General features: G+C 39.1%; 1 protein-coding gene across 3 annotated transcripts in view; it reads left to right on the top strand.

Annotated features, from left to right (window-relative positions):
• adgrv1 (adhesion G protein-coupled receptor V1) overlaps positions 1-24,457 on the top strand; it is a 129,627-nt gene extending 105,170 nt beyond the window's left edge. For all 3 annotated transcript variants that reach the window (XM_082553996.1, XM_082553997.1, XM_082553995.1), the window contains 6 exons: positions 1,368-1,546; positions 4,520-4,677; positions 10,473-10,594; positions 17,077-17,262; positions 20,488-20,665; positions 24,017-24,457. In XM_082553996.1, coding sequence (XP_082410122.1) covers positions 1,368-1,546; positions 4,520-4,677; positions 10,473-10,594; positions 17,077-17,262; positions 20,488-20,665; positions 24,017-24,135 — 942 coding nt within the window. In that variant the 3' untranslated portion in view covers positions 24,136-24,457. The remainder of the gene's footprint in view (positions 1-1,367; positions 1,547-4,519; positions 4,678-10,472; positions 10,595-17,076; positions 17,263-20,487; positions 20,666-24,016) is intronic.

Here is a 24,457-nt window from a genome sequence, read left to right as displayed (position 1 = left end):
AAAGTCTTAAAGGCATCAGGATTAGGATTTCTGGGATTTTTCCTGAGCTAGCTAGTGAAGCCAGGATGACACATTTCTAGCTTGCTAAATAATATCTTTATGTGATAATGCCTGTCCTGTCTCCTCGCCAATTAGTCATCCAGTCATTTGGGACTTTTAATACAACACCAATGGTTCATGTGACCAATTTACAACTGGTATTTACCTTCAGTGGTAACTTGCGGTTTTGGCTTTATTTGCACTGTGGAAACTAAATATAGCTCATATCTAAAAACTTGGTGAAGTAGTCCCAACATGATCTGCACAATCAAACATAACTGCAAGTAAATATTTAAAAAATACTGCATTTTTTTCTGCGGTGAGATTGAGCCAACCTATTATTGTGGCTCCATGAGTGATATAGCCACTGCAAAACAACAGCTCAGCACAAAGTTGCCCATAATCCCTTTACTGTACCACAATGACTGCAGTTTTCTCACAGCCAGTGAATAACACTTCTTGAATCTGACTGACATCATTGTATTATCTCAGGGGAGTCGAGCTGTTACACAACGGGAACCGTACAGTCTTGTTTGCTGCATCTGCTGCATCTGTGTTTGTGGGTTTGTGTTCATGTTGGTGTGGTTATGAAGCAAGGTCTTTTTGGGTCAGTGGTTATACAATATTGTTACGGTAGAGGTTGAGCAGAGTAATCATAGGGAGAGGTCAACATCATTTGACCTTGTGTCATTAGTTGCATCACATCTTCCTCTTTGCAAATGTGCTGCTCAAGTGCTTGCAAACAGATAGACATTATCAGCTGTTATTCATTACAGCTGTTGACCTGTTGCATAAATTTTAATAGCATTTCCTTTTTTTCATGTTCAAATGTAATACTTTATAGACTTTTGTTTTTTATGTATGTTAGATGGCTTAAAGCTTGTAAAACAGCTCGTAACGCACCATATATGAGCGAAATGTGAAAGAGAAAATGAAGTGTTAGTGTGCTTCACATGAGGATAAGACATCGTCTGCTTGCTGTCAACAGGTGTTCACATAAGCCAGTTATGCAACAGTGGATGGCTTAGTAAAGCAGATAGATGAGACTATAAAAGCCTTCTAGATAACTAAGCAAACATAGATATTTTTGGGTATGATATGCAGATGGATATACTTGTGTGTTTTTGTGTTTTACTGACTATAAAGACCAAATGTGCACACAACCGAGGAAGGTTTAAAAATCATCAAAGGGGAAGATGTCGAGCCTTTTCTCCCCCTTTTATTTATTGTGCTGCGATAAGTTTAAGATATATTTCATAGTCTGTAAAAGTTACTTTTTTATTTTTATATCCCCGTGAATAAGTTGTTTTCTCAAACTGTTTTCTCAGGCGGTGAACTTCTGGCAAGTGCTCGTGATGAATGATGAGCACACAGAACGCCGATACCTGCTCTACTTCCTCCTGGGGTGGGGACTTCCTGCTTTGGTCATCATCGTCCTGGTCATCGTGTTACTTGGTGGCTTTGGATGGAAAATACATGAAGTATATGGACTGGTGCAAGGCGACGTGTGAGTTAGCAACACATGTAAATACACACACAAGTGGTCTTTTTGAACTGATGGCATGTATCCAGTGAATCGTAAGTACACTTAGGAGAGTATTTGTTAAACTGGTATGAGTCGTTTACAGTGATTTCAGTTTCTTTTTTAAGCTTAGGGAAATTCCACTTCAGACTAGGTAGAGCAAACAGAGCCAGTGAGCCTGCCCAATCAAATGACTGAATGAATGAACGTCTCATGTTTGTTTGCATGCCTCTCCCCACACTGAAAAACTTCAGTCTCGGAGGTGGAGTCTTTGAGAAATCGCGCCATACAGAGCCTTATATAGCTGTTTCCCTTAAATTACCTAAAGCACAGAAACAATAGAAGAAATCACTGTGTACAAAAAACACGTACAAAGGTCCCAACACAGGTGAGTTGCCCGTGTCTTTATGTGCATCCGTCTTCCATGTCTTTCATTTGTGAACAAATGTTCAATAATAGTCAAAGAAGTATGAAGCTGAAACTCCTAAACCACATCTATAATAAGTCAATGGTCTAAGGTGTGCCTGTTATCCTTGGGATCAAGTATCTGTGGGTGTTTCCTGTGGATGGGAGTGTGAAACAGTGAGCGCATACAGGAGAGATTTAAGAACATAGAGGAGTATTCAGTTTCCCAGGAGCACACCTTCCTCTTTGAGGACATAAGGCAGCTTTTCACTTCTTTTCCTTCTCTCGCTCTGTTTCTCTCCTTCGCTCTCTCCTCTTCAGTGTTAACAGCTAGTCTCTTGTTTTCTCACCACTCGTTTCAGTTTCGCCTTGCTTGCATACAAAAGTGTTAAGCTCACACCTTGTGTCAATAGACTTTGTATCCTTTAGACTTAATTGCTTATGGGAGCACATTTTTTTACTCTGTCTTTTTGCTTTCCACTACTATACTCACGCTGTAGTAGAGAGATATGGAGATTTATGGATAAATAAGTGCAGAACGGTGTAAAGTTACCATTTCCATGCCTCTACCATCACTGTTGTGCTGGGACATTGTCTTTCATATAGACCAGTTTGTACTTAACCCCAGCTATGTGCATTGAGCATATTAAGGATTTCTCTCTTCTGATGGTTATCACATTATGAGGCAGTGAGTGACTGTAATGTCCCTGTGGTTTCTGCCTTTTTAATCTTTATTGTGGATCATATGTTGTACATCTTTAAAAGGAAGAAAACAAAAAGCCAACTTTAACATTGAATCCTCTCTCACCACCCATGGACAACTGCTCAGCAAAAGTGGTCATAAACATTTCAGCAGCATTAAATTTTGTTTTGAATGAGTCTAGTTTGAGACTGATTACACTCATGAATATTTTGACCCTTTTGTAGTGTCAAGTTGCATCTTCCAAACATGGGGTCTTGTGATCACATGATTTAAGTAAAAATGTTATCATAGAGTGGTAACATAGGATCTTACTGTGGTATACATTTAAAAGAAAATCCCAGCAGCCTTTGGATGAAAACCCTCCATAAAAGGCATGATTAACTTTCTTTCTCTCAAGCTAAGAAATGGGTGCGTTAGACCCCTGGGTAATGTTTTTTTTTCATTCAATTCAGGAATCCCTGGGATTTCCCATCCTTGTGAGACTTTCACTATAGTTAGAGGTCATCCCCCTAGCAAGGCCCCAACAGTACAGCTGTCCATTTTCCACTGTATTTAGACTAGGGGCCCGGCTGTCTTTTTGTGACATGGTGATCCAGCGCTTTATTTGGCATAGCTCATCTTATGTTGTGACTACAACGGATCCAATTATTTTTCTGCAATCACTCAAACATGCGGAAGTCCTGTCTGATTTGATGCTCCCACCGAACCAGAGCGTGAATGTGTTTTGTGAAAAGGTTGTGGTCACATCAGTGTTGTTCTAGTTGTTTGGCAACAAATATCAAGGATGTTGATTTTCCCAGAGGAAAACCGCAGTTTTCTTTAATAAAGATAAACATGCCTGAAAGATCCTGAGACGGTAGTTCAAGAGGTTCACCGGGAAAACAGCATAGAGATAGACTGTATAATACTGACAGTACCAACTTCTTACTGACATTTTTAAAAAAATTTGTATTAATAATTCTCCAAAGAAAGTTCTTCTTTACCTGTTAAAAAGGATGAACAGTGGAAATCACGTGACCCCTATGGATATATATTCTTATAATTGCCGATGGATTTATCGGTGGTTGTGTCCGATGTGTCACAAAGTATAAAGAAGAGTTGCGTTATGATTAAATTAAATTAAATATAGAGCAGTTTAATATTTTCAGTTTTTCCAGACGTTATCTGTGAGATAGATGTGTTCTTTATGCTATGGTGACACAAAGGATCACTGTTTGGAAATAGCAGCCAAAATTATTGCAGCCGTGTGAAAATTTCAGATTAAACAGAAATATTTATTAGCTGCTTATATTCAGAGTCTAGTCAGAACCTCACAACAGAAACAGAAATAACAAATAGTGACATAGTTGCTGCAAAATGATGATTTAACTGCTAAACGACAAACATTTCGCTCTTATACAGGACTATAACTACAATACAACCAGATGGTAACCAGCTATGTTAAGTCCCCCACTCCAAAGAGATGTGTTGCAGAGAAGTTAATTGCAACATGTCGCCAATCTGTCTGCTTTTATAAATTAGACAGCAGTTATTTGCAAGCCTTCACTACTCTGTCTGAGAGTAATTGCAGTTGGTGTGATTTGGACCCTGACAGTTTGGAGATAAGTTGCCTCCCACCAGATAACCCGTGCAGTCACCTTGCAGTCAAAAGAAGCAGCTCATAGGTTGAGAATGTTGCATGTTCAACCTCTGGGGAACCCGCTTGTTGCTGCAACTACTTGAAGTTGTTTGCAGAATATAAAAATAATTCAGTGCAATCATCAGACAACTGGAGATTTTTTCCTAGTTGCAAGATGGCTTATTGTAAGTTTTGTAAGTGTGTCTTTCATCTTATTTTCCTTATCTTCTAGGTGCTTTATCCCAAACATCTATGTAGCTCTGTGCACGGCAGTGCTGGTGCCTCTCATCTGTCTTGTTGCTGTGGTGGTTGTATTCATCCACATCTACCAAGTTACTGAGCAGTGGAAGGCCTACGATGACATTTACCGTGGACGGACTAACAGCACAGGTAAAAACCAAATATGTGACTACACACACAAACACACACAAATATATTAATGTATGCATAAGCAGAGATTTTATTATTTTACCACTTGCTGTTACCACAAAGAGATCATGAGAGTTACATCTGCATTTACACTCAGTCACACCCAATTTCTTTCTTTCGTGGACATGTACAAACACCACTAGGATGTCCCTCTGGAACGAAGCTACAAACAACATACCCTTATTTTGGGCAGAAGCTTTCATCCCCTATTTTCCAGTTTGCTGTTTGCTGGAGACAAAAACAGATTTAGGGTTTTTGCAGAAAGTGCGAACTTTCAGTTATCTAGCACACACAAAAACACCCATCAGTACAATGTAGTAGTAGGTGTGCAAACTTGTACATTTCCAACTTGTAGATTATTCAGAATTCTTGTTTGCACACACACACACATCCATCATGGATTTATGACCCGTACAAATCAGCTCTGTTTATACAGTGCAGTTAGTCCCTTTGGCCACACATGAAGATTCAGCCAAACCACTTTACTTGCTGATCATCGGGGCTGCAATCAATGGCCATCAGTGGGAATCAGCAGGCTTTAGCTTGTTTTGCTCAGTCAAGGCTCTCCGGTGACAAAGCCAAGCCTGAATTAGTGCCAGTTCTTTTGTTGGCAAGCAGCTTGCCCGCAAACTGTGCAGGAGTGTTGAGGCAGTGTAGATGCTTTACTGAGTTGCAGGTATGTGTGCATTATTCAAAAAGGAACAGCACTTTCTCATTCACAAACCAGGCTGAGGCAAAGGGCCAGCCTGTAGGATTTGTACTTCACATGAGCAGTTTTTTGTGAGGAAAGCGAAAGAAAATAGAGTAAATTGGACAAACATTTATGTTTGAAATATGATACTGTAATGTGTGATGATTCACAATAGCCTAAACTTTTGACCTATACTGTACATACATACACAATTGTACATATCTACATGCACATATAAACATAACATGCCCACAAACACACTTTAGTGCACATTGTATACTCCAGTGTTTGCAGTGTACTCTGCTGTTGTCAGTGTCTCAATATGTCTAAAGTCCAAAGAAGAATAAAACAATTATGGGAGAATATATTTATTGCTGTAAACACAGGCTACCCTTCTGCTCATTTCCCGGAATTACTTAAAGGTTGTATGAGTTGACTTAAAACAACAGGAACTGAACCCTGCACTATGCAGCAGCATGACAATCATGACAGTCAATAATTATCCCTATTATTTGTCCACTGCTTGCAGGCTCTGTGTGTGCTTCTGCAGTAATCCAAATAATAACTATTCATATTAAGCACTTAGAGTAAACTCAACCTTGACTTTCCCAGCCAGCTGAGATTCGTGCAGAACCTGCTGGACTGCTGATGCTATTTTGACAATGAACGCCATGTGCATGTTTTCAAATTCCTTAGTGAAGCAACAACCGATGAGATAAGCTAACAAGTAATCTGTGTCTGTCTGTGTGTTTGTGCCTGCATGCCTGCGCGCGTGCATGCAAGATTATGAGAACCGCACATGTAAAATTCACAGGACTGTGTGAAATTTAGCAGAACTTCTGACGTCAGTGAAATCAAGGAAGTGCGTTGGTGGGCTTTCATTTATGTTCCTCCCCATCAACAGATTTGAGAAAGTCTGGAGTTCTGCCAATGCAGGGCAGCGAATAATAATAAACGAACAAAAGGTACAACAGTGCATATCAGAAGCACAACAGTGAACCCTTATCTTGTGTTAGAAAGACTTTATGTTCTTGTGTTGCGCAAGTGACCAGACTTTAAGTTGAATGAATAACTATTATTGTTGCAGTTTTATGGCACTTAATGTTCCCCGGCTCCACTTTTAGCATTGATTGGTCAGCAGTATGGAAACACAAATAAATGATGGATAATGTTTAATTACTTAATATTGTTTTATTTACTTTGTGTGTTTGAGTGTTGCTGCTTTATTTGTATGCTAAGCGCATGCTTATATTTGTCATATCTTTATTAGTAATGGCCTTGAAATGCACATCCTTATTTGGACATTGTACTTTAACAGCTGATTGTTTTTATCATCTTGTTTTTAGTATTATTTTTTTTCCTTTGGTCATTACTCCTAGCTGTAACTAGATGCACTCAACACATGCTTACTCCTGCTTGTTGTTATTACAGCTGGTGACTTCTCTGTGACCTTAATGTTAGCACAATCTCGAGTTTCTTTCTGGTTGTTTTCCTTCTGTGCATGCTCACTTCTCAGTTTGTCTTCTCACACCAAGAACGCTGCACTGGTCAAATTTGAACTTGAGCCTGTCTGCTTGCCTGTGGAGGAAAGCAGCGTGTGTTTGTTGTACAGAAAGAAAGATAGCCATGACATCATTGAGCTTCTCTGAAACACAAAGCTTTTGCAGAGGATTGCATATGAATTCATGTCTGCTTATGCATAATATGAACACACACATGCACAGCCACACAGGCTCTTTGCTTCTACTTAGTGGTACAAAGCCAAACAGTCAGTCAGCATTTTGCAGTTCGTCTCAACTCGGCTCTGGGAACCTGTTCTTACTGTGGGAGCTCTGGCCCGTCCACAGACAGGAATGTGCTTACATGGTTGGAAAAAGTCTAACCAGGGAGGGAGGAGATGGAGACAGATGTGCAAGACACACTAAAGCCAGAGAGAGAGAGAAAGAAAGAAATGGGAAAGATAGACGATAGAAATTGATAGATGGAAGATAGAAAAAAGTTGTTTTTATTTAACCTACACGTGTTTGTAGACAGTTTGTCCACATAAGGCAAACCGAGATGAAGTGTGAAATAATAATGCATCAGAGGCCGTGACCAAGGCCAACAGCGAAGAAAGCACTAAAAAAGTATGATAGAGCTAAATAAATAAAAATACTATGTGATAAGGAGCAGAAGTTAGAGCAGGGTGGAAATGACAGTGTGGTGGATGTGGCACCTAAGTGAGGGGTTTTTGTGCAAACCTGGGCCCGTGTCCTGTGTTTCCATCCTACTTGTGAAGAGAACTGTACACTCTGTCCTACATAACACCTTTCATGCAGACTGTAAGGAGAGTGACTCAACAGTGTAATTTTGAATCTGATGTTCCCTTCAAATCATCGTAAAAACAGCTTTTACGCCTCATGTAGCTGTAAAATTTATTATGTTTATCTTCTGTGACCCTGCACTTTTCACTTCAAGACACACACACACATACACAGCATCACAGGTATCGTGAGCCTAATAAAAATGTCTTTTACATTCTTTGATAATGCAATGTGGAGTTAGTTATTAATCTAATGTTTCATAAACAGATCAGTACTGTAATCAAAACCAGTTTCTTTCATCTCCGGCTGCTTGCAAAAGTGAAGCCATTCTTCTGTTTCAGAGACTTTGAGAGAGCTAGCCGTGCCTTCATTTCATCTCGCCTCGATTTTTGTTGATACCTGAGTGTTTACTCAGGCGTCAGTCTGTCATCAGTTAGCCGACTGCTGCACGGTTACTAACTGGCAGAGCAAGCAAGACCACATATCTCCCATACTAGCATCCTTACACTGGCTTCCAGTCAGTTTTCAAATTGATTTTAAGATTTCATTATTCGTTTTTAAGCCATTGCACAGGTTAGCACCCTCATACCTTTCTGATCTTTTGAACTGGTACACTCCTGCAAGATCATTGAGGTCTGCGGATCAAATGCTCCTAGCTGTCCCAAAGTCCAGATTGAAGCACAGAGGTGATCGGGCCTTTGCTGTGACTGCTCCTAAACTGTGGAACAAACTGCCCCCTCACATCAGGACCTCCCCAACATTAGACAGTTTAAAACCCCCTTTTTTCTTGTTAACCCACTTTTATTCCTTTGCTTTTAAATCAGAATGAGTTTGTACTACTTTTATTTGTCTTTTTTCTGACTCAAATCTTCTCATTTTATGCTTCTTTTCTTAAATTTTGTCATGTCTTCCTATGTTTTTATCTCCTTTGATTATTTTAAATGTACAGCACTTTGGTCAACAGTTGTTTTTTAAATGTGCTATATGAATAAATCTGACTTTGACTTCACTGAATAACCCTGCACTTTATGTGTTAAAGCCATATTTTAGCTAAAAATCTGTATATATCTGTATATCTGTAAATCGGTATTGGTTGCCAACTGCAAGCATCTGATGATTTGACTACAGGCTTAAGTTTCTCAGTACTCACTTGTCACACCCTGCTTTAATCCCTCCACTGTTTTAGCTTTTTTACTTTTCTATTCTTCTCCCTACAATTATTTCAAGATGTTTATCTCAGCATATTAGCTAAGTATTAATAGGAGTCAGGCTAGTATTTGTCTGAACAAAGCAAAACTCATCACTATGGTGCAATACTCTTAATTTCATGGTGGTAGCACTCCTAGTGTTTTTATTTGAGATCCCACATTTGCAACATACTTAGCAGGGAGGATGGGTGTGGTGCTGGTAATGTGGATGTGTTTTGAATATTCTTTTGACAGTGTCCAAATTTGACTAGTGCATTGCACTTGTGTTGGTTAGCAGGCTAACAGATATCCTCCCATTTTTGTACAGCAAGAACAAGCAGGTTAAGAGAATTATTTGTGCAAGTAATAATGAAGTGCACTCCCTTTGTAAAATGTTCTCTGCTTTGTAAGGACCACTGGATACTTACTTAATTATCTTAAGTCTGTCCCTACTTCAGTGGGGTTTTTTCTTGAATTGTCACATCCTGAAGTCTGAGGTGACAGGATGTATTCCTGTCAGTGGGCTGCAGGTTGACTAGCTGCTATGGTCTAAAAGCAGTAAATGCTAAGAAGACCTTTTAAACTATGCACTTTTTAGTCGTATTGGTGAGATCAGTACACTTTGTGTCAATGCACAGTTGTTACAAGGTTTGTCAAAGTGTTACTCTCAGAACTTGGGGGTTGTTTTTTGTTTGGTTCAGTTTAAAATAAAATAAATAAAAAGCCATAGGTTCCCCCTTTGGTAAATGTGTAAATGTAAATGTGTGATGTTTGACCTCTGCATGAGGACAAGTATTCGTATGTTTCTCCATTTTGACAATCTATTTTGCACCCTTAAAATATAAAGTACATCTGATGTGAAGATGTTGACACACCAGCTGCCTGTTTGCACAAAGAAAAGAATTGTGCACACTGTCTCTTAGATCATTTTCAGCCCATCTTAGGCAGCTAAATGATTTAGTGGCATCCCAAATGCTGAATGGATGAAGCTCTGGATAGAGAGTACAGCTCTGATAGCATGTGTGCATGCGTGCTCATACTCAAGTATGAGTGTGTGGCTTTTTACCCTCCCTTATATGTCTCCTCACTGTTGCTTGAGTCTCTAATCTGAGTCCACGTAAATCCACATGCAAACCACAGGAAGTCAGAGAACTGTTGGAGCAGAAACGCTGCATCAGTGTTGTATTAGGGTTGTAAAATGTGGTTCATTAGACAGCTCCTGAATTAGATCCCCTTCCTCCTCTTTTACCAGACCTTGCTTTGGAAGAATGAGTATTACACCACAGCATATATAGTTTAATATCAAGAAACTAGAGAATCTAAATAGAAATGATAACACACCAGCAGCTATATTAATTCTCCATCAATTACTATGTAATGTACGGTAGTTATTCTGCAATATGCATTTGTTCAAATATGTTCAAATTAATAAGTGCATGAATGTCATACAGATAAAATAGTATCTAGAATCTGAGTTCAGCTGTAATGTATAATGTATTGTATTGGCTTATATATATTTGAACAACAGTGCTGATATTGTTTTCATTCTGTTCCTGTTGTTATCTTGTGCTCCAGAGGTGCCGCTGGTCCTCTACCTGTTTATGCTCGTCTCCCTAGTTTGGTTGTGGGCAGGACTCCATATGGGCTACAGGTACCTGTGGATGCTCATCCTCTACGTCATCTTTAACTGCCTGCTGGTGAGATCATTTCCTTTTCTGTTTGTTTGTTTGTTTGTTTCCTGTTTGTGCATATGTTTTCTTCTTGTTGTAATTGGAGTACAGTTAAAAGTTATAAAGTTAAAGCACTTCTTTTTATATCTTCAAGCTCGATGTGTGTACTCTTTCTCCAGGTTTGATTTTTCTTATGAAAGATATTGTTTTTACCTATCTAATCTCAAATTTTCAGCTACTCTCTGAACTAAATGTTGCTGTAGCTGAAAATTTGAGAACGCTGCAGAGTCGGTGTCATGTCATGAGTGTGTGTGTGTGTGTGTGTGTGTGTGTGTGTGTGTGTGTGTGTGTTGGGGGGTGGAGAGGTATGATGAAGGGAAGTCCATTCACTTTGAAGGCCAGCTTTGATGTATCTGACAGGCAGAGTAAGAAGTGCCTCAGGTGTGGAGAGAGAGAGGCAGGGTTATCACTGTGTCATGTCTCACCAACGCCTCTCACTGCTATGTTTGTCCATCTCTCCACTTTATTTTTGTCTTTTCTTGGTCCCTTTGTTTGCATCTTTTTATAGTTTATTTACTCCCTCTGTTTCTCTCAGTTCTGTATTTCAGATGTCAGTGTAGCTAAGTAAAGATATTTCAAATGCAAGATAGATTACTCTACCACTAAATGCAGTCCAGTACATATTTAAATATTTGCACAGTGAGATCATTTTCACAAGCATGCCTCTGCATCACGCCACTACAGATTCCAAAAAAAGAAATAAGGATGGGAAGTGTAGATGCTGGGCTTCAATCTAGAGGCTTAATAAAAATATAGTCCCTATAACCAATTTCCACCTGTTCAAAAGAAACTGGACAAAATGAGGACGGTCATTAATGATCAAATATAAAACCTGTGCAACATTATCATCGTGAACTCTGGAACACATTGTGCAAGTTTTTGTGGATTTTTCTGCCTTCAGTTATGTCCTTAGTGAGGGAAACACATGCTTACTCATGTAACTGAGACATTTTTTTAAAAACTTTTGTCTTCTGGTTACTAAGGATTTAGCTGTGGCTCATTCATATCAGTAGCTTTATTACTTGTCTTTAAATTGTCTTCTGTCAATTTTACTTAACCTACTAAATCATACATTTTGTGGCGCAAAGGTTTAGTTTTGTAGAAGTGTTTAATGCATAATGTGTTTTTTTAAGAAGATGCCCACGAAGCTTTCTGGATCAGTTGTGCTTAGTTTTGCACAATTGATTGTTTTCTGTCTTATCTAGTCCCTAAATGTTTGCAGTGATCGGGTAGACCACCATGTGCCTGTAACATGTGCCACAAGAGGTCTGTGACAACCAATGTTGATATGTAGCATCTACATGCTAAAGACAACAGCGCTTAACATAAGTAAACATCTCCTGTTAGTCCAGTGACTGAAGTGAAGTGATGTCAGCAGCAATGGTCATTGTCGCACTCGACACTTCTTCATGACCAGCAATACTTTGTCCATCCCTGTGACATCACATAGCTAGTTTGATTTTATTTAAAATGAACTTGTGATTGTTAATTTACATGCAAAGTTTTTAAATACATTTCCTCAGTTCTGCTTGTGTTTCTTTTAACCTGGGTAAAAATCCTCTCACTTAGAAACATTTCAGACTAATAGCCTTTGTTTCCTCTCTAAATACTTTGATTTGTTCTTGGGCCCCCTCATTAGGCCCCTGAGTTATCAAAGTTCTTAGCACTGCTGTCACACAAACATACATCCGCCCACACAATAGTACATAAAAATCTCCTCTTTACGTTAATTGGCAGATGACTAGTAGTTTGATAACACTTTTGCTCTCTAAATGAGGACTTTTGGGCTTTTTGGTGGCGACGTACAGTAACAGCTAAAAAGAGCTTCTTGCTACCCTATTTGTATTTCAGCAACTTAAATGTAGCTTAACTTTAACTTCAGATAGGACAAGTTCTATCAAACTTTGTATCATCTGGAAAAAAAGAACTGCTGCAATTGATTTTCAGCCGTGCCTCATACAAAGTTCCAGCTAAAACAGCAGCCTCTGGGGTCTGCACCAAAAGTACCAGAAGTAGGGATTTATCAAAGTGGAACGGGTAAGGGTCCCAAAGGTACATTGTGTCCAAGGATATTGATTAGCCATAAACAAACTCATCTGACCCACTTTCTACAAAGCACCACTAAAGAAAGGTCAGGATGCTGTAACCATGTACGAAGCATGGCTGCTATCATATTTATTTGTATGCAAGATTTGGGTTATGTGTTTTTTTTTAAAGCACATTTAATTTGTTTAGCGGTGATGGAGGAAAAGCGTTGCTGTGAGAGGACTCATTGATCATTTTGTGTCACTGCAGAACTTCCATTAGGGACTAAATCGAAAAAAGAAAGTAAAGTTTAAAGAAAGCAACTGTGATACTTACTCTCTGTCATGAACACTCGAACAGCAAGATTTAACAAAATATGATGATTGTCACATTTCTTAACAGATATGACTTGGTAACTAGAGTAATCTTACTTTTGTTTCATGATTTTGTGAACTCAAACCCATATGGAATATTTTTAGGTTAACTAAAGAAATTAAACTGAGATATTTTTCAGGACACGGTGCTACAGGACTGCCTTATTCTCCCAGTATTATTATTCCAGTGCATTTTTGAACATCTTATCCTTCCCATAGGTTTTCAATGCCGTGAGCTTGGAATTTGTTAGGCTGTGCATCTCTGCTGCAAAATCAAGTACACTTGTTTTTTTTGTTTTTTTGTTTCCTTCATGCCGCGAATTTTCCATTAAGAGAATTTTCCATATTTACCTCATTGGTGTTGTTGATGTTAACTGCTGATTACTGAACACCATTAAACAGCTGCAGCTGTGCACAAGTGTCTGTTGCAGAGCCCACATTGCTCTTTGGTTAGGTGCTGTAAAAACAACCTCTTGTTGCCAGCCGGGTATCTGTTAAAATCAAGCTGTGAAACACATCACATGTTTGCAGTTATACTGTGGAAAATGTGACTTTTTAGCCAACAGGCCACAGGGTTTTCTTTTCTCTCTACAAGCCTTTGATCCATCCTTTTACATAATACAGCTGTCAGTCACATCATGCTGAAATAGAAGACAATAATCAAATCACAACAGCGCAACCCCTCATTATCTCCTACTGCACGTTCGATGTACCGATAAACACTACGTCACTGTATCCGTGCTGTCAGAAGCCTCACAGCTGTGAAGCAGGACCATGCTTCATTACAATTCAATTCAACCCCCACTTGCACATTCAGCCTTGGCACTGGCTAAAAATAGGACACAGGATATGTGTATATTTTTATGGAAAAGAAGGCGGTAGGCAATTAGCCGTGTGAAGCCTGGAAGTATTTAGGGTTTCGGTCAAACAGCTCTTTTTCTTTTAGCGCAGAAAGCACAGAAAAATCTGCAGACACAGCACTTTTTGCAGTTGATGCAGTTTAGTATATTTAATCACTTTGAAAGAAGTCAGAAAACTCGAGAGCTATTTTTTAATTATCTCAGTTTTCTAATTTTATCATCTTGCCCTTTGTCTTACCCCTGACAAGCAGTACATTTCTTTAGCTCGTTGCTGTTGTCACTTTTAAACGCCCTACTTAAAAACCCACAGAACAGAATGCTGTGTAAAATTGTACTCAAAACTTTGCAAATTATTTAAACACCATAATTAATTTAAAGTAGCACAAAGGCAACATGTCAAACTATGAGATTTTATTGTTTTTGATTTGATTCATTTTAAGGTTGATGCGGGCGACATGTTTTGAAAATGTTAGGAAACAGACCATAAAAGAGAAGCAGCTTAAATAAACCCTGCAAATCATTTGAAAAATTGAGAACTAAATATGAAATTAAAAAGAATTTGAGGATTTTGTCATCTCTGAAATGTAAGATCCTTTGTGTATCTCTGTACACAAAGGAGAAAGCCAAAAATGGCACAAATGGCAGTAATGTGAGATTCTTTTTGTGAATGCCTGCACTTCCTCCAGGATGAACACAAAGGGACCATCAACTTTGTTATCAGCACACATTTCAAAAGCCAGCATGAGGGTGTTAGTGCACCTAGCATGAATAAGTTACCAGTATCTGAAGGAACTCTTAATGTCTGCTACCATCCAGCAACTGTTTTCTTTCAACAAGACACCACCAAACTACATTTGTATTACAACAGCGTGGCCCTTTTGTAAAATAGCCTGCCTGCAGTCCAGGTCTGTTACCTATTGAAAAAAAGCTGGCACATTATGAAACAACACTGCAGTGAAGAGAGCACCAAACTGTTGAGCAGCTTAAATCCTCCACCTAAGAATGGGAAAATATTTCAATTTAAAGAGTTGTTGTCCATGTTGTCTTTGTCTTCTTTAAATGTCAGGATCATTATGATTTCAATCATGCAAATCATTGCTTTCATATGTACATTTTGCTCAGCACCCCAAATGATTTTAAACAGGGTTGTATCCAACACAATCAAATGCTCCTTCTCACGGTCCGTTTCACATCCCTCAACACCATCCCGTCCTTAGTGTCCTCTTTTGGACTTTGCCTTCGATCTCCAAAGACATGGACTCAGCGATCAGGGAACACTTACATAACTTACCTATGGCTGTTAAGCCTGTTCCTCAGGCCACACAGCTTGCTAATGATCTGTGCTAATCACCCACGGTGCTGTTGTAATGGAGAAATGCTCATGGATAAAGACATACACACCCATATATGAATACACACCTGGCTGCTTTCTGTTCCATGTTACATGCGAACACACAAAGGAAGACTAATTACCTTCTTCAAGCTATACGCAGAAAATCCAAATATATATATCCAAATATAAGGTCATAACATCATTATGACTTTACATATCCCTGAACATAGCTCCTAGCCATGAAGTGTTCCATTTACTAAAGGACATGGTTTAAAGCTCTCATTTTGCAATTCATGCACAATTACCTACAAGGCACACTAATTTATGGGAACACAGTGTACGATTCACCAATCTGTTTAAGTCACTGTGTCAGAAAACAGCGGAGTATACTGCACTGTTTTTAACCTGCAAGGTCTCCAGTGAGCTTATAAACAGGCTTTCTTTCCTTCTCATAATCTGGATATTCCAGTTTTATAGTGCCCCCATAAACACACAGTTCTGATTTACTGTTCCTGCTCTCTTCCTATTAATGTTTACTGTGGCCATCCAGGCTGCTTATAATCCCGTTCTGTCAATAAACTCGAGATGAGTAACGTTGATTGCTCTGCCAGGAAAGTTGAAGCTTAATTACAGACACGAACCTTATGTCACAAAGTTTGATTTAAGGATTTGAATAAGTTGGGGAGTTGCGCACACACACACACACACACACACACACACACACACACACACACTGACAGATTGATATTTATTTTCACAAAAAAGCAAAGTGTTTACATTTGGTTTTATCAATGAAACAATCAGTCCGTCAGGTTTTGCCTAAACATATTTTATTACTATATTCATTATTTTCTTCCGTGTTGTCCAAAAACTTACTTTCTCTCCCCATGTGTAAACGTCTTTAATAGGTCCGTGTTGGCCTGTATTCACACACGCTTGTGGTTTGCGCTCTTGTGTGTTCCGTCTCTGTCTGTGGCTGCCATCATCGCCCGATGATGGGTGTTGTGAAATATGGGCTGGATTCATGGTATTTGACGCCCTGGTGTTTTGGGGTAATTCGCATCCTGGTGCTGTTGACCAAGCAGATAATGGTAATGATGAAGAAGTGGAGGAGGCAGAAATACCAGTATGCCAATGATGTCACTGCCCCAGTGGTGAAGTAATGCTTCAGTAATCATGCTGAAAGAAGTGAAAGAAGTTTAATTCGGAATGCAACAGCAACACGCTGCACAAAAATAATAATGAGTATAGTATTATTTAATATCACATATGTTTATGTAATATGTACAGAGCTTAACAAATCTATTAGACTACCACTGAGTGTGAGGTTTAAGCCACAGCTGATCTAAATCAACAGTTCTGGTAATGGTTAATCCACTAGTTATGTGCAAGCTCTTTAATCCAAACAATATTTTTATGCTAAAATCTATTTAATTTTATTATTCATTCATAATTTTATTATTTTACAAAACAGATGGAAAAGAATAGTAAAGCACATTATTATTTTTAATTAAGCTCCAAAAGTACAGTTATTTACTTGAATTCTTGAATAGAAAATTAGGTTTGTTTGATGAGTATGTTGTAAGTGTTCTTAGAAAATGGGTTTAAGGAATAGCTATATAATTTTTTATCTTTTGACAGATTTCTAAAATATTTATGTCTTTTTGCTTTTATGATAGGTGGTCTAATGAATTTGTGACGCACTTTTTTGGATCGTTTGGTTCTTTTACCCTCCAAGCCTGCCACTGCAGATTGATTGAGCCGGCAGTATTACAGATTTCAGATTAATCATACTGAAGAGCAGAGCCATAACTTATTCCTAATGTTGAATTTTTCTCCCCACTGCTTTCTCTACAGGGCTTGTATGTGTTTGCTGTGTACTTCATCATGCACAACCAGCTGTGTTGGCCAACTAAAGCAAGTTACACAGTTGAGATGAGTGGACAGGATAGGCCGGATTCTATGTACCAGGGAATGGGACCCACCCCTGTGGGAGGCGACATCAGCAAATCAACTCAAAATCTCATCAGTGCCATGGAAGAGGTACACATACAGAGCTTACATTGTCATCACATTGACACGCTTATGCAATCAAAGGCTGACATATGGGAATAGTTGGTTACACAGATTTACAGCAGTTATCGTGCATGTGTTGCCTAATCTTTGATGCCTGGACTTTTCACATTTGTATTTGACTTACTGATTAAGAAATCCTCATTTCAGGCATGAAAAGAAAAGATTTTGTTCCCCATCCAGACTGTTGAGGTCTGATGATGACTTTAACTCCCATTCTGACCACACATCCATTACAGTTTGTGGTTGAGTTTGTTAGAAATGTGTAGAAATCTTGCATTTGAATGGCAGATGTGGTGATGACGAGAAGAAACCATAGTGACAACCATGGATTACATGATAGAGTAATCATTTGTTTTGAGGAACTTCTGTGTCAAACTACGGTGAAATTTAGTTTTTAAGACTAAACTTATTTCTGCTTATTCTTCTTTAACTCTGTTTCCCACGGCTCGTTTGCACGTTCGCCGTTGTCTAGTTTACATTTCTAGCACATTCATACTGATTCACTTAGATTTTTCAGACTGATTCTCCTGCTAACAGCCCCATCAACTTGTTTTGTGGTTTTGTGACCCTTCTGTTAGACTTGCGCATTGCTTGCAAGCACAGAAAACATGCTTTACGCAAACACACTGCTACACTAATTCTGCCAGTCGTACTCTGGAGAATACCCTATAAGGACTGAGCTGGTGTGAAGGAAGGACAGAGAAAAAAAAAACAAGGGTGGCGGGCCGGTGTTGTGGGGGGGGGCTTCTTTTCCCCTGGGAAATCCACCCTCCCTTTCTCTCTCTCGATCTCTCTCTCCACACGTAGGAATCCGGTAATCTTGTTTTATTCATGAGAGCACACTCTCGCCTCTTAAAGATTTGGTTACAGCCCAAGAAAGAAAGGTGCAGTTAGAGACCCCTGAGAAAAGCAGCACTAGGGGTAGATTCTGGATTTTGTGTGTGTGTGTCTGAGAGAAATGGACCGCTTGAAAGGAAATTAGAAAAGGAAAAAAAGTAGGTAACAAGTATAAGAACACATATTGCAGGTGGTGACTAGCATATTGGCCTCATCTAATCACTACAGCCCTCCAAAGTGGATGTGACAGATTTGAAGTGCCTGGTGGTGCTTAATTCACCTCACCCGTACACTCTGTACTGGTAACAGCAAGCCTGAGAAGCTTGTACAACACGTACCCACGTTTATGCATGTCCATGAACAGATGAGACATTCATAATGAATTAATACAACAGAAAACACGATGAGATAATGGAATAATCTGGTTCTTGAGGTCAAAATAAAAGAGATATCTTCTGGTTCCTCTCTTTTGCATTTCTTTTGTTCTTTCTAGTAACTTCTGTGATTTGTTGTGTTAATGCACGGACATTCATCTTGAAAAAACCCTCTATATACACAGACAAGATGCCATTTGTATAGCCGTTAGTATGATTCAGTAAGAAACTCTACACTGACCTCACTTTCACCCCTTGCACCCACTCTGACCCTGTGGGATGACTTTAATTCTTTGGGGTGCTTTGACACCATGCACTCTACACAACCCAAATTCATCACAGTCATGATTACTGTTTGCATATGCGAGTATATGTTTGACCTCAGTTTATCCTGGTTTTGGTTTTTTTTTGTGTGTTTGTTACATTAAAGATTCATGTTTTTTTTTACAGCTCATAAACTTTCATAAACCCATATTTTATTCACAAAACACTACGGAAACCATATCAAACTTAGAAAACTGAGAAAATGTATCATTTTAGGCATAATATTAGCTCGACTTGACTTTGATTGCAGGAATATATCTTCAAAGATGAGATAGGCGCTACAAAAACCTGGAAATGTAAGTGGTACTAAACAGAAACACCTGGAGGAACAATTTGCAGCTAATAAGGTTAACTGACCACAGGTCTGTGAAATGACTGGGTATAAAAGGAGCATCTTAGAGAGGCAGAGTTTCTCAGAATTAAAGACGGGCAGATGTTCACCAATCTGCAAAAAAAAAGCTGTTTAACCCTCTCAGGCTCAAATTAAGTTTTAGTTGCTAATGCACAACCAAGTCCTGCAGTGGTACTTCTGAGTAAAAAAAGCTAATAAAATATGTATGTGGGGTAATCAGGTTGTTAGTTTTTAACTTTTGAAAATTTGCAACGCCTGCCTCGAGAGGGTTAAGGTATTGCAGGTAATTGCTGAAAAAGATGTTGATGTCTCATCATCAATCTGGAGGAATTTCTGTCCATGAGAGAAAAGGCCAAAAATCAATACTGGATTCCTGTGATTTTTGGGCCCTCGGGCAACACTTCATTAAAAAAAAAGGTTTTATTCTGTCATGGAAATCCCTGCAATCCCTGCCCTGGGCTCAGGAACGGTTCCACTAATCATTTTCTGTGAACACAGTTCACTGTGCCATTCACAAATGCAGGTTAAAACTCTATCATAAAGAAGAATATGTGAGCATGATCTAGAAATGGTGTCCTCTTGTCTGGGCTAAAACTCATTTAAAATGGACTGAGGCAACATGGAAAACAAATGGTCGGACGAATGGAAATTCTTTTGGGAAAACACGGACACTGCATCCTCCAGACTAAAGAGGAGAGGAACCATCCGGCTTTTTGTCAACACCCACTGGAAACTCTGCTTCTCTGATGGTATTGGGATGCAGCATTGCCTATGGATTTGGCATTTGTATCTAGAAAAGCACCAACAATGCTGAAAGGTATATACAGGTTTTAATGCTTCCATCCAGATGTTCACGTTAGCCCTATTTCACCAAGACAATGCTAAACTGCATTGTAGTACACTGTATTAGTGTGTGCACTGTATTACAACGTGGCTTCATAGTAGAAGAGTGCAGGTGCTGAACTTGCCTGCCTGCAGTCCAAACCTTTCACCAATAAAAGGAAAACTGACAAAATAGATCCAGCAGCAAGAGTGGGACAACACTCCTCTCTCAAAGGTCCAGCTACTGGTCTCCTCAGTTAGGTTGTTGTTTTTATGTGTGTGTTCAAAAATCACCCAATTGTACAGTTTCTCAGTTTAAACATTTAATATGTTTAGTAAGAATAAAATATCCATTTCTGAGAATTTCTAATTATTTCTTTCTGTTTTTATTTGCATTTTCACAGCATCCCGACTTATTTGGACTCTATGTTATATTTGGTGATTTTTTTGGCTTGTCTATTTAAATACACATTTATCTATCAGGTTTCAGCAGACTGGGAGCGAACGTCACTGCGGCCTAGCATTCAGCCCAGCAGTGTGTTTAAGCCCAGTCCTGTGATGGAGACGTACACCACCGAGGGAGGCTTCATCAACACCAACCTGGTCACTGCAGATGAGGATTCACAGGAGTTTGACGACCTCATATTTGCCTTAAAAACAGGTGAGGAGAACTATACTACATACCTTTCAACAGATTACACAGGAAGCAAGTGTCAGAAACACAATTTGATACTGAATATTCCTTTGGGTGTTTTTGCTGCACTAAATATTTTGACATAAAAGGACAAACACAGTATGCTTGAGAAATAAATCCAATTTCACCAGTTGTGTGGTAGGTCTCAGTCAGACAGTAAAAACAGGACAACAGCCTCTGTGTGACCAGGATAAAATTAATGGCTGGGAAGTGATTGGATCCAGTTTTTTGATGTCCGGGAGTGCTTGCAGGTAGCTCTAGCAACTGGTTTGCCAGAGGCCAAGCATGCAGCACCCCCAACCTGCAGTTGCTTACATCTATGTGTTTATAAGTTTATAAATTATAAATTACCATCTGTTTACATTTGGTCCAGTCTGTGGCTGACAGAGTCACACCTGATGCGTAGATTCTGCCTAAGTCCAGCTCTGGGCCCGGTTCAGCATTGCATTTCTGATGTTCTGATGTTTGTTTGTTTTTTTCAAAAACAGATTGACCCAGTTTGACCCAGTTTAGTCTAAAACTGATAGCAGTCTGACTCCACCTTATTGCCATTATATCCCTGTTTTATCACCATCTTGATGCATCAAAGTCAGTTTGGAGATGGCGTCTGACTGCAAGCATACTCAGACCTGGTCCACATCTTTGAAGCAACCATTTCAAAAGCATAGAGATCAGAAGTTGATTGCACACAGTCGCTGTAATTTTGGTTGTGCAACAGTAGCCAATCATTTCTTTCCCTGAGTGTGACCGTAGCCTAAAAGCAGAAAAAGATGTTATGACTTCCTAAAATTTAGATTGAACGATAACAGAGAACGAGAGATGATAAAAATCAGCCTGTGATTAAATGCCACAGTTTGAGTGTCTGTGTGTATATATGTGTGTGCATGTGTTTGTGATTATTATACCCTGTACATACATAAAGCATCTAACAGTGCCTAATGCATCCATTAATCCAGCAGTATCACTTCTGCTTTGTCATTCATTTGTTGACCTTAAGTCTCTCAGCTGTCATTTTTCCTCTATTGCCATCCATGTTTAATGAACCGAGGGCCTAGCCTGCTCATCAATACACAACCAGCTCATGTAAACACACAGACACTATTCAAATCATTGAGACTTTGCTTCACAGTGTCCGAATGAGCCGTTTCCACACGTCTGAAATCAAGGTCATCCACTGCAGACAGTCTGAAAGTCGTGCCTGAAACATACAAAAGAGTATTTGTATAGTTAATATTGTATTAGATGCTTTTGTAAGTCTTACCTGTACATCATGCAGTCAGCCGCTAGTGTTAAATCTCAGTAATATAAAAGACATTACAAAATGGGATGCCAATATGTCAGCAAACTAGGTTAATGTTACCCATTTAACGGGTAAAAAACCTACTGTTTCAGCTCATCGTCAGTCATTGTTATTCCCAACCTATAACGAGGACTCTTGATGAGCAGCTAACTATTGCAGCAGCAAGAATATCTCTCACAGCTTTGGTGTCACGTCATGGAAAGAATAAGTGGCTGGTCCTCTAAAATTGCGATTACTCTGGAAGGGATAAGAAATACATAGTCGAGATAGACCAACCTGATAAGACTCCAAAGTTAATGGGACTGTGGCAGGTCACACTGAATTTCACAGGTAATCTCTTGGGGTTCAGGGAAAGAGAAATAGTTTTCAGAGGAAGTACAGTAATCATTAACAGTTCTTCAACAAGCCAGGCTTTTGGCAGCTTTCACGGCATTGCAAGCTACAGTCCTGCAGCTTTATCTGACTTTGTGAGAAAGCTTGTTCTGTTTGGGTCATACAATACCTGACTTTTCAGTCTCGAAAACCACACCAGGCTCCACTATACTGAAGAAACCCCTTAAAAGCAAAACTTGTAGCTGTGGAGAGTCAAATTAACAGCAGGCATGTTGATAGATGCATTTATGTGAAAGTTAAAAACTTAGACAGAGAGAGAGGTTCTTATCCTCTTATTGTTTGTGTGGTGACAGGGTGAAGCAGAGCCACTGTGTCTCTGTCACTCTCCATTTCACTCTCTCTGTTTCTCGAAGAGTACCTGCTGTCCTGATTTGTTGTGATGTTTGACTTTGAATAACCTCCGGGATGCAAGAGACATGCCAGGGAATTTATTGGTCCCCACAGCAAACTCAGCGCTATGAAGTAATCTCTCATATTATTCAGCGTGGTAAGGAGGGAAGTTTGCAAGGTTTAATTAAGTCAAAGTGTTTGGCTCTATCCAGATCTTTGGCATGGCCTCAAGAAAATAAAGGTAAATAAAAGTTCCTGTAGTTGATCTTTGCTGTGTGCAAAATGAAGCGTAAATCTGAAACTTCTGTTAAAAGATGTTTTCGTGAAACTCGATACTGCGCTGATGTTATCTGTTTACATCTCAACTCTGTCATTAAATTATCATTTTTTGCTCCACCAGTCACAAAGGACACTCTTTCATTTCATACTTCCCCTGACCTTCTCTTTGCTCGTACCAGCCGTGCTGAACTTATAACCTGGCCTAATCTCAAGCACTCAGTCAGCAGTAAAGATAATTTTCCTATTATAATTACATAATAGGGTTCCAGCTGACAGGGGTCAGCAAGTATTGCAGTAATCTGGGTCTTCGCACTTTGTTTGATCGTGAACCATTAAGCACATATCGAGGTGCACGCTCTTATCTCGGCACCTGCGCCCGGTGCTGTTTTGTACAACTTAGAGCTGATCATTAACACGGCATAGGATGGAGGTTTGAAGGATCTTATTTTGCAATCATCGCTGGGTGAGTTTCAGTGCAAATCCAGCAACGTTGGCGCTCATTATCCAACTCTTCTCAAGTATGTCAAGCTGAAAGCATCCAGAAGTCACCAAAGCACAAAAGAACAAGTCTGATGATGTTTTTATTCAGATAAAATCTGTAGCAGCCCAAGCGTTTATAAAAAACAAGTCCAGTTTTGCATTTTTAAAAAGCATGTGTTTAACATATTTTTGATTATGTTTTACCAACGTGGTTTACCCATTAACATATAATGAATTATTTTGTTTCTCTACCTGCCTCCAGTCCAAGCATGTTAGCTTGTTCCCTTCACGTCTCATTACCATGACTGATCAGACTTGATATCCCAGAGTTCATGACATGCAGGGATGATTTCATAATAGAGCAAAATAGATCATTTGCTCTATAAGGACCGATTATAGTGGGTATTAGGTGGTCCAACTTACTAAGTGCTATAAGAAGAAAAATGCACGTGAATATACTGCAGAATAGAATGTATAAAAAAATACAACGTATCATATTTTTGATAAAAATGCAATGTTTTTTTGTTTCTTTTTAGGGACCGGCCTTAATGTCAGCGATAACGAGTCCATACCAGGAAGCCACGACGGAGGGAGCGTAACCAACTCCCAGATAGTTGAGCTTCGGCGTATCCCCATCGCCGACACACACCTCTAACCTTCACACCTCACACAGATCCCACGTCCCTCTATTTTTCATATCACAAATAAAGATTACAAGACAGTATTTTTATATTGTAAAATCCTTTGCACTAAAACAGTTTTTGAATAGATGGTTTTCATATAGATGTTTGATACTGTATGGGATTTTTACTGTACTAGTGTTCACAAATACGAATAAATGTTTTACTAAATTAATTTTTTAAACGCTCTTGTTTCTGAATGTATATTTTGTTTTGTTTTGTTTTTCTGTAGAGACCTAGGCAAAGATAGAGAATGTAGATTGTGTAACTTTGTCAATAAATAATGTACCACATGAA

Source organism: Aulonocara stuartgranti, assembly GCF_965226115.1.
Source record: "Aulonocara stuartgranti genome assembly, chromosome: 12".
Classification (NCBI taxonomy): domain Eukaryota; kingdom Metazoa; phylum Chordata; class Actinopteri; order Cichliformes; family Cichlidae; genus Aulonocara; species Aulonocara stuartgranti.
Note: the sequence above shows the minus strand (reverse complement) of the source record. Positions and strands in the feature narration are given on the sequence as shown.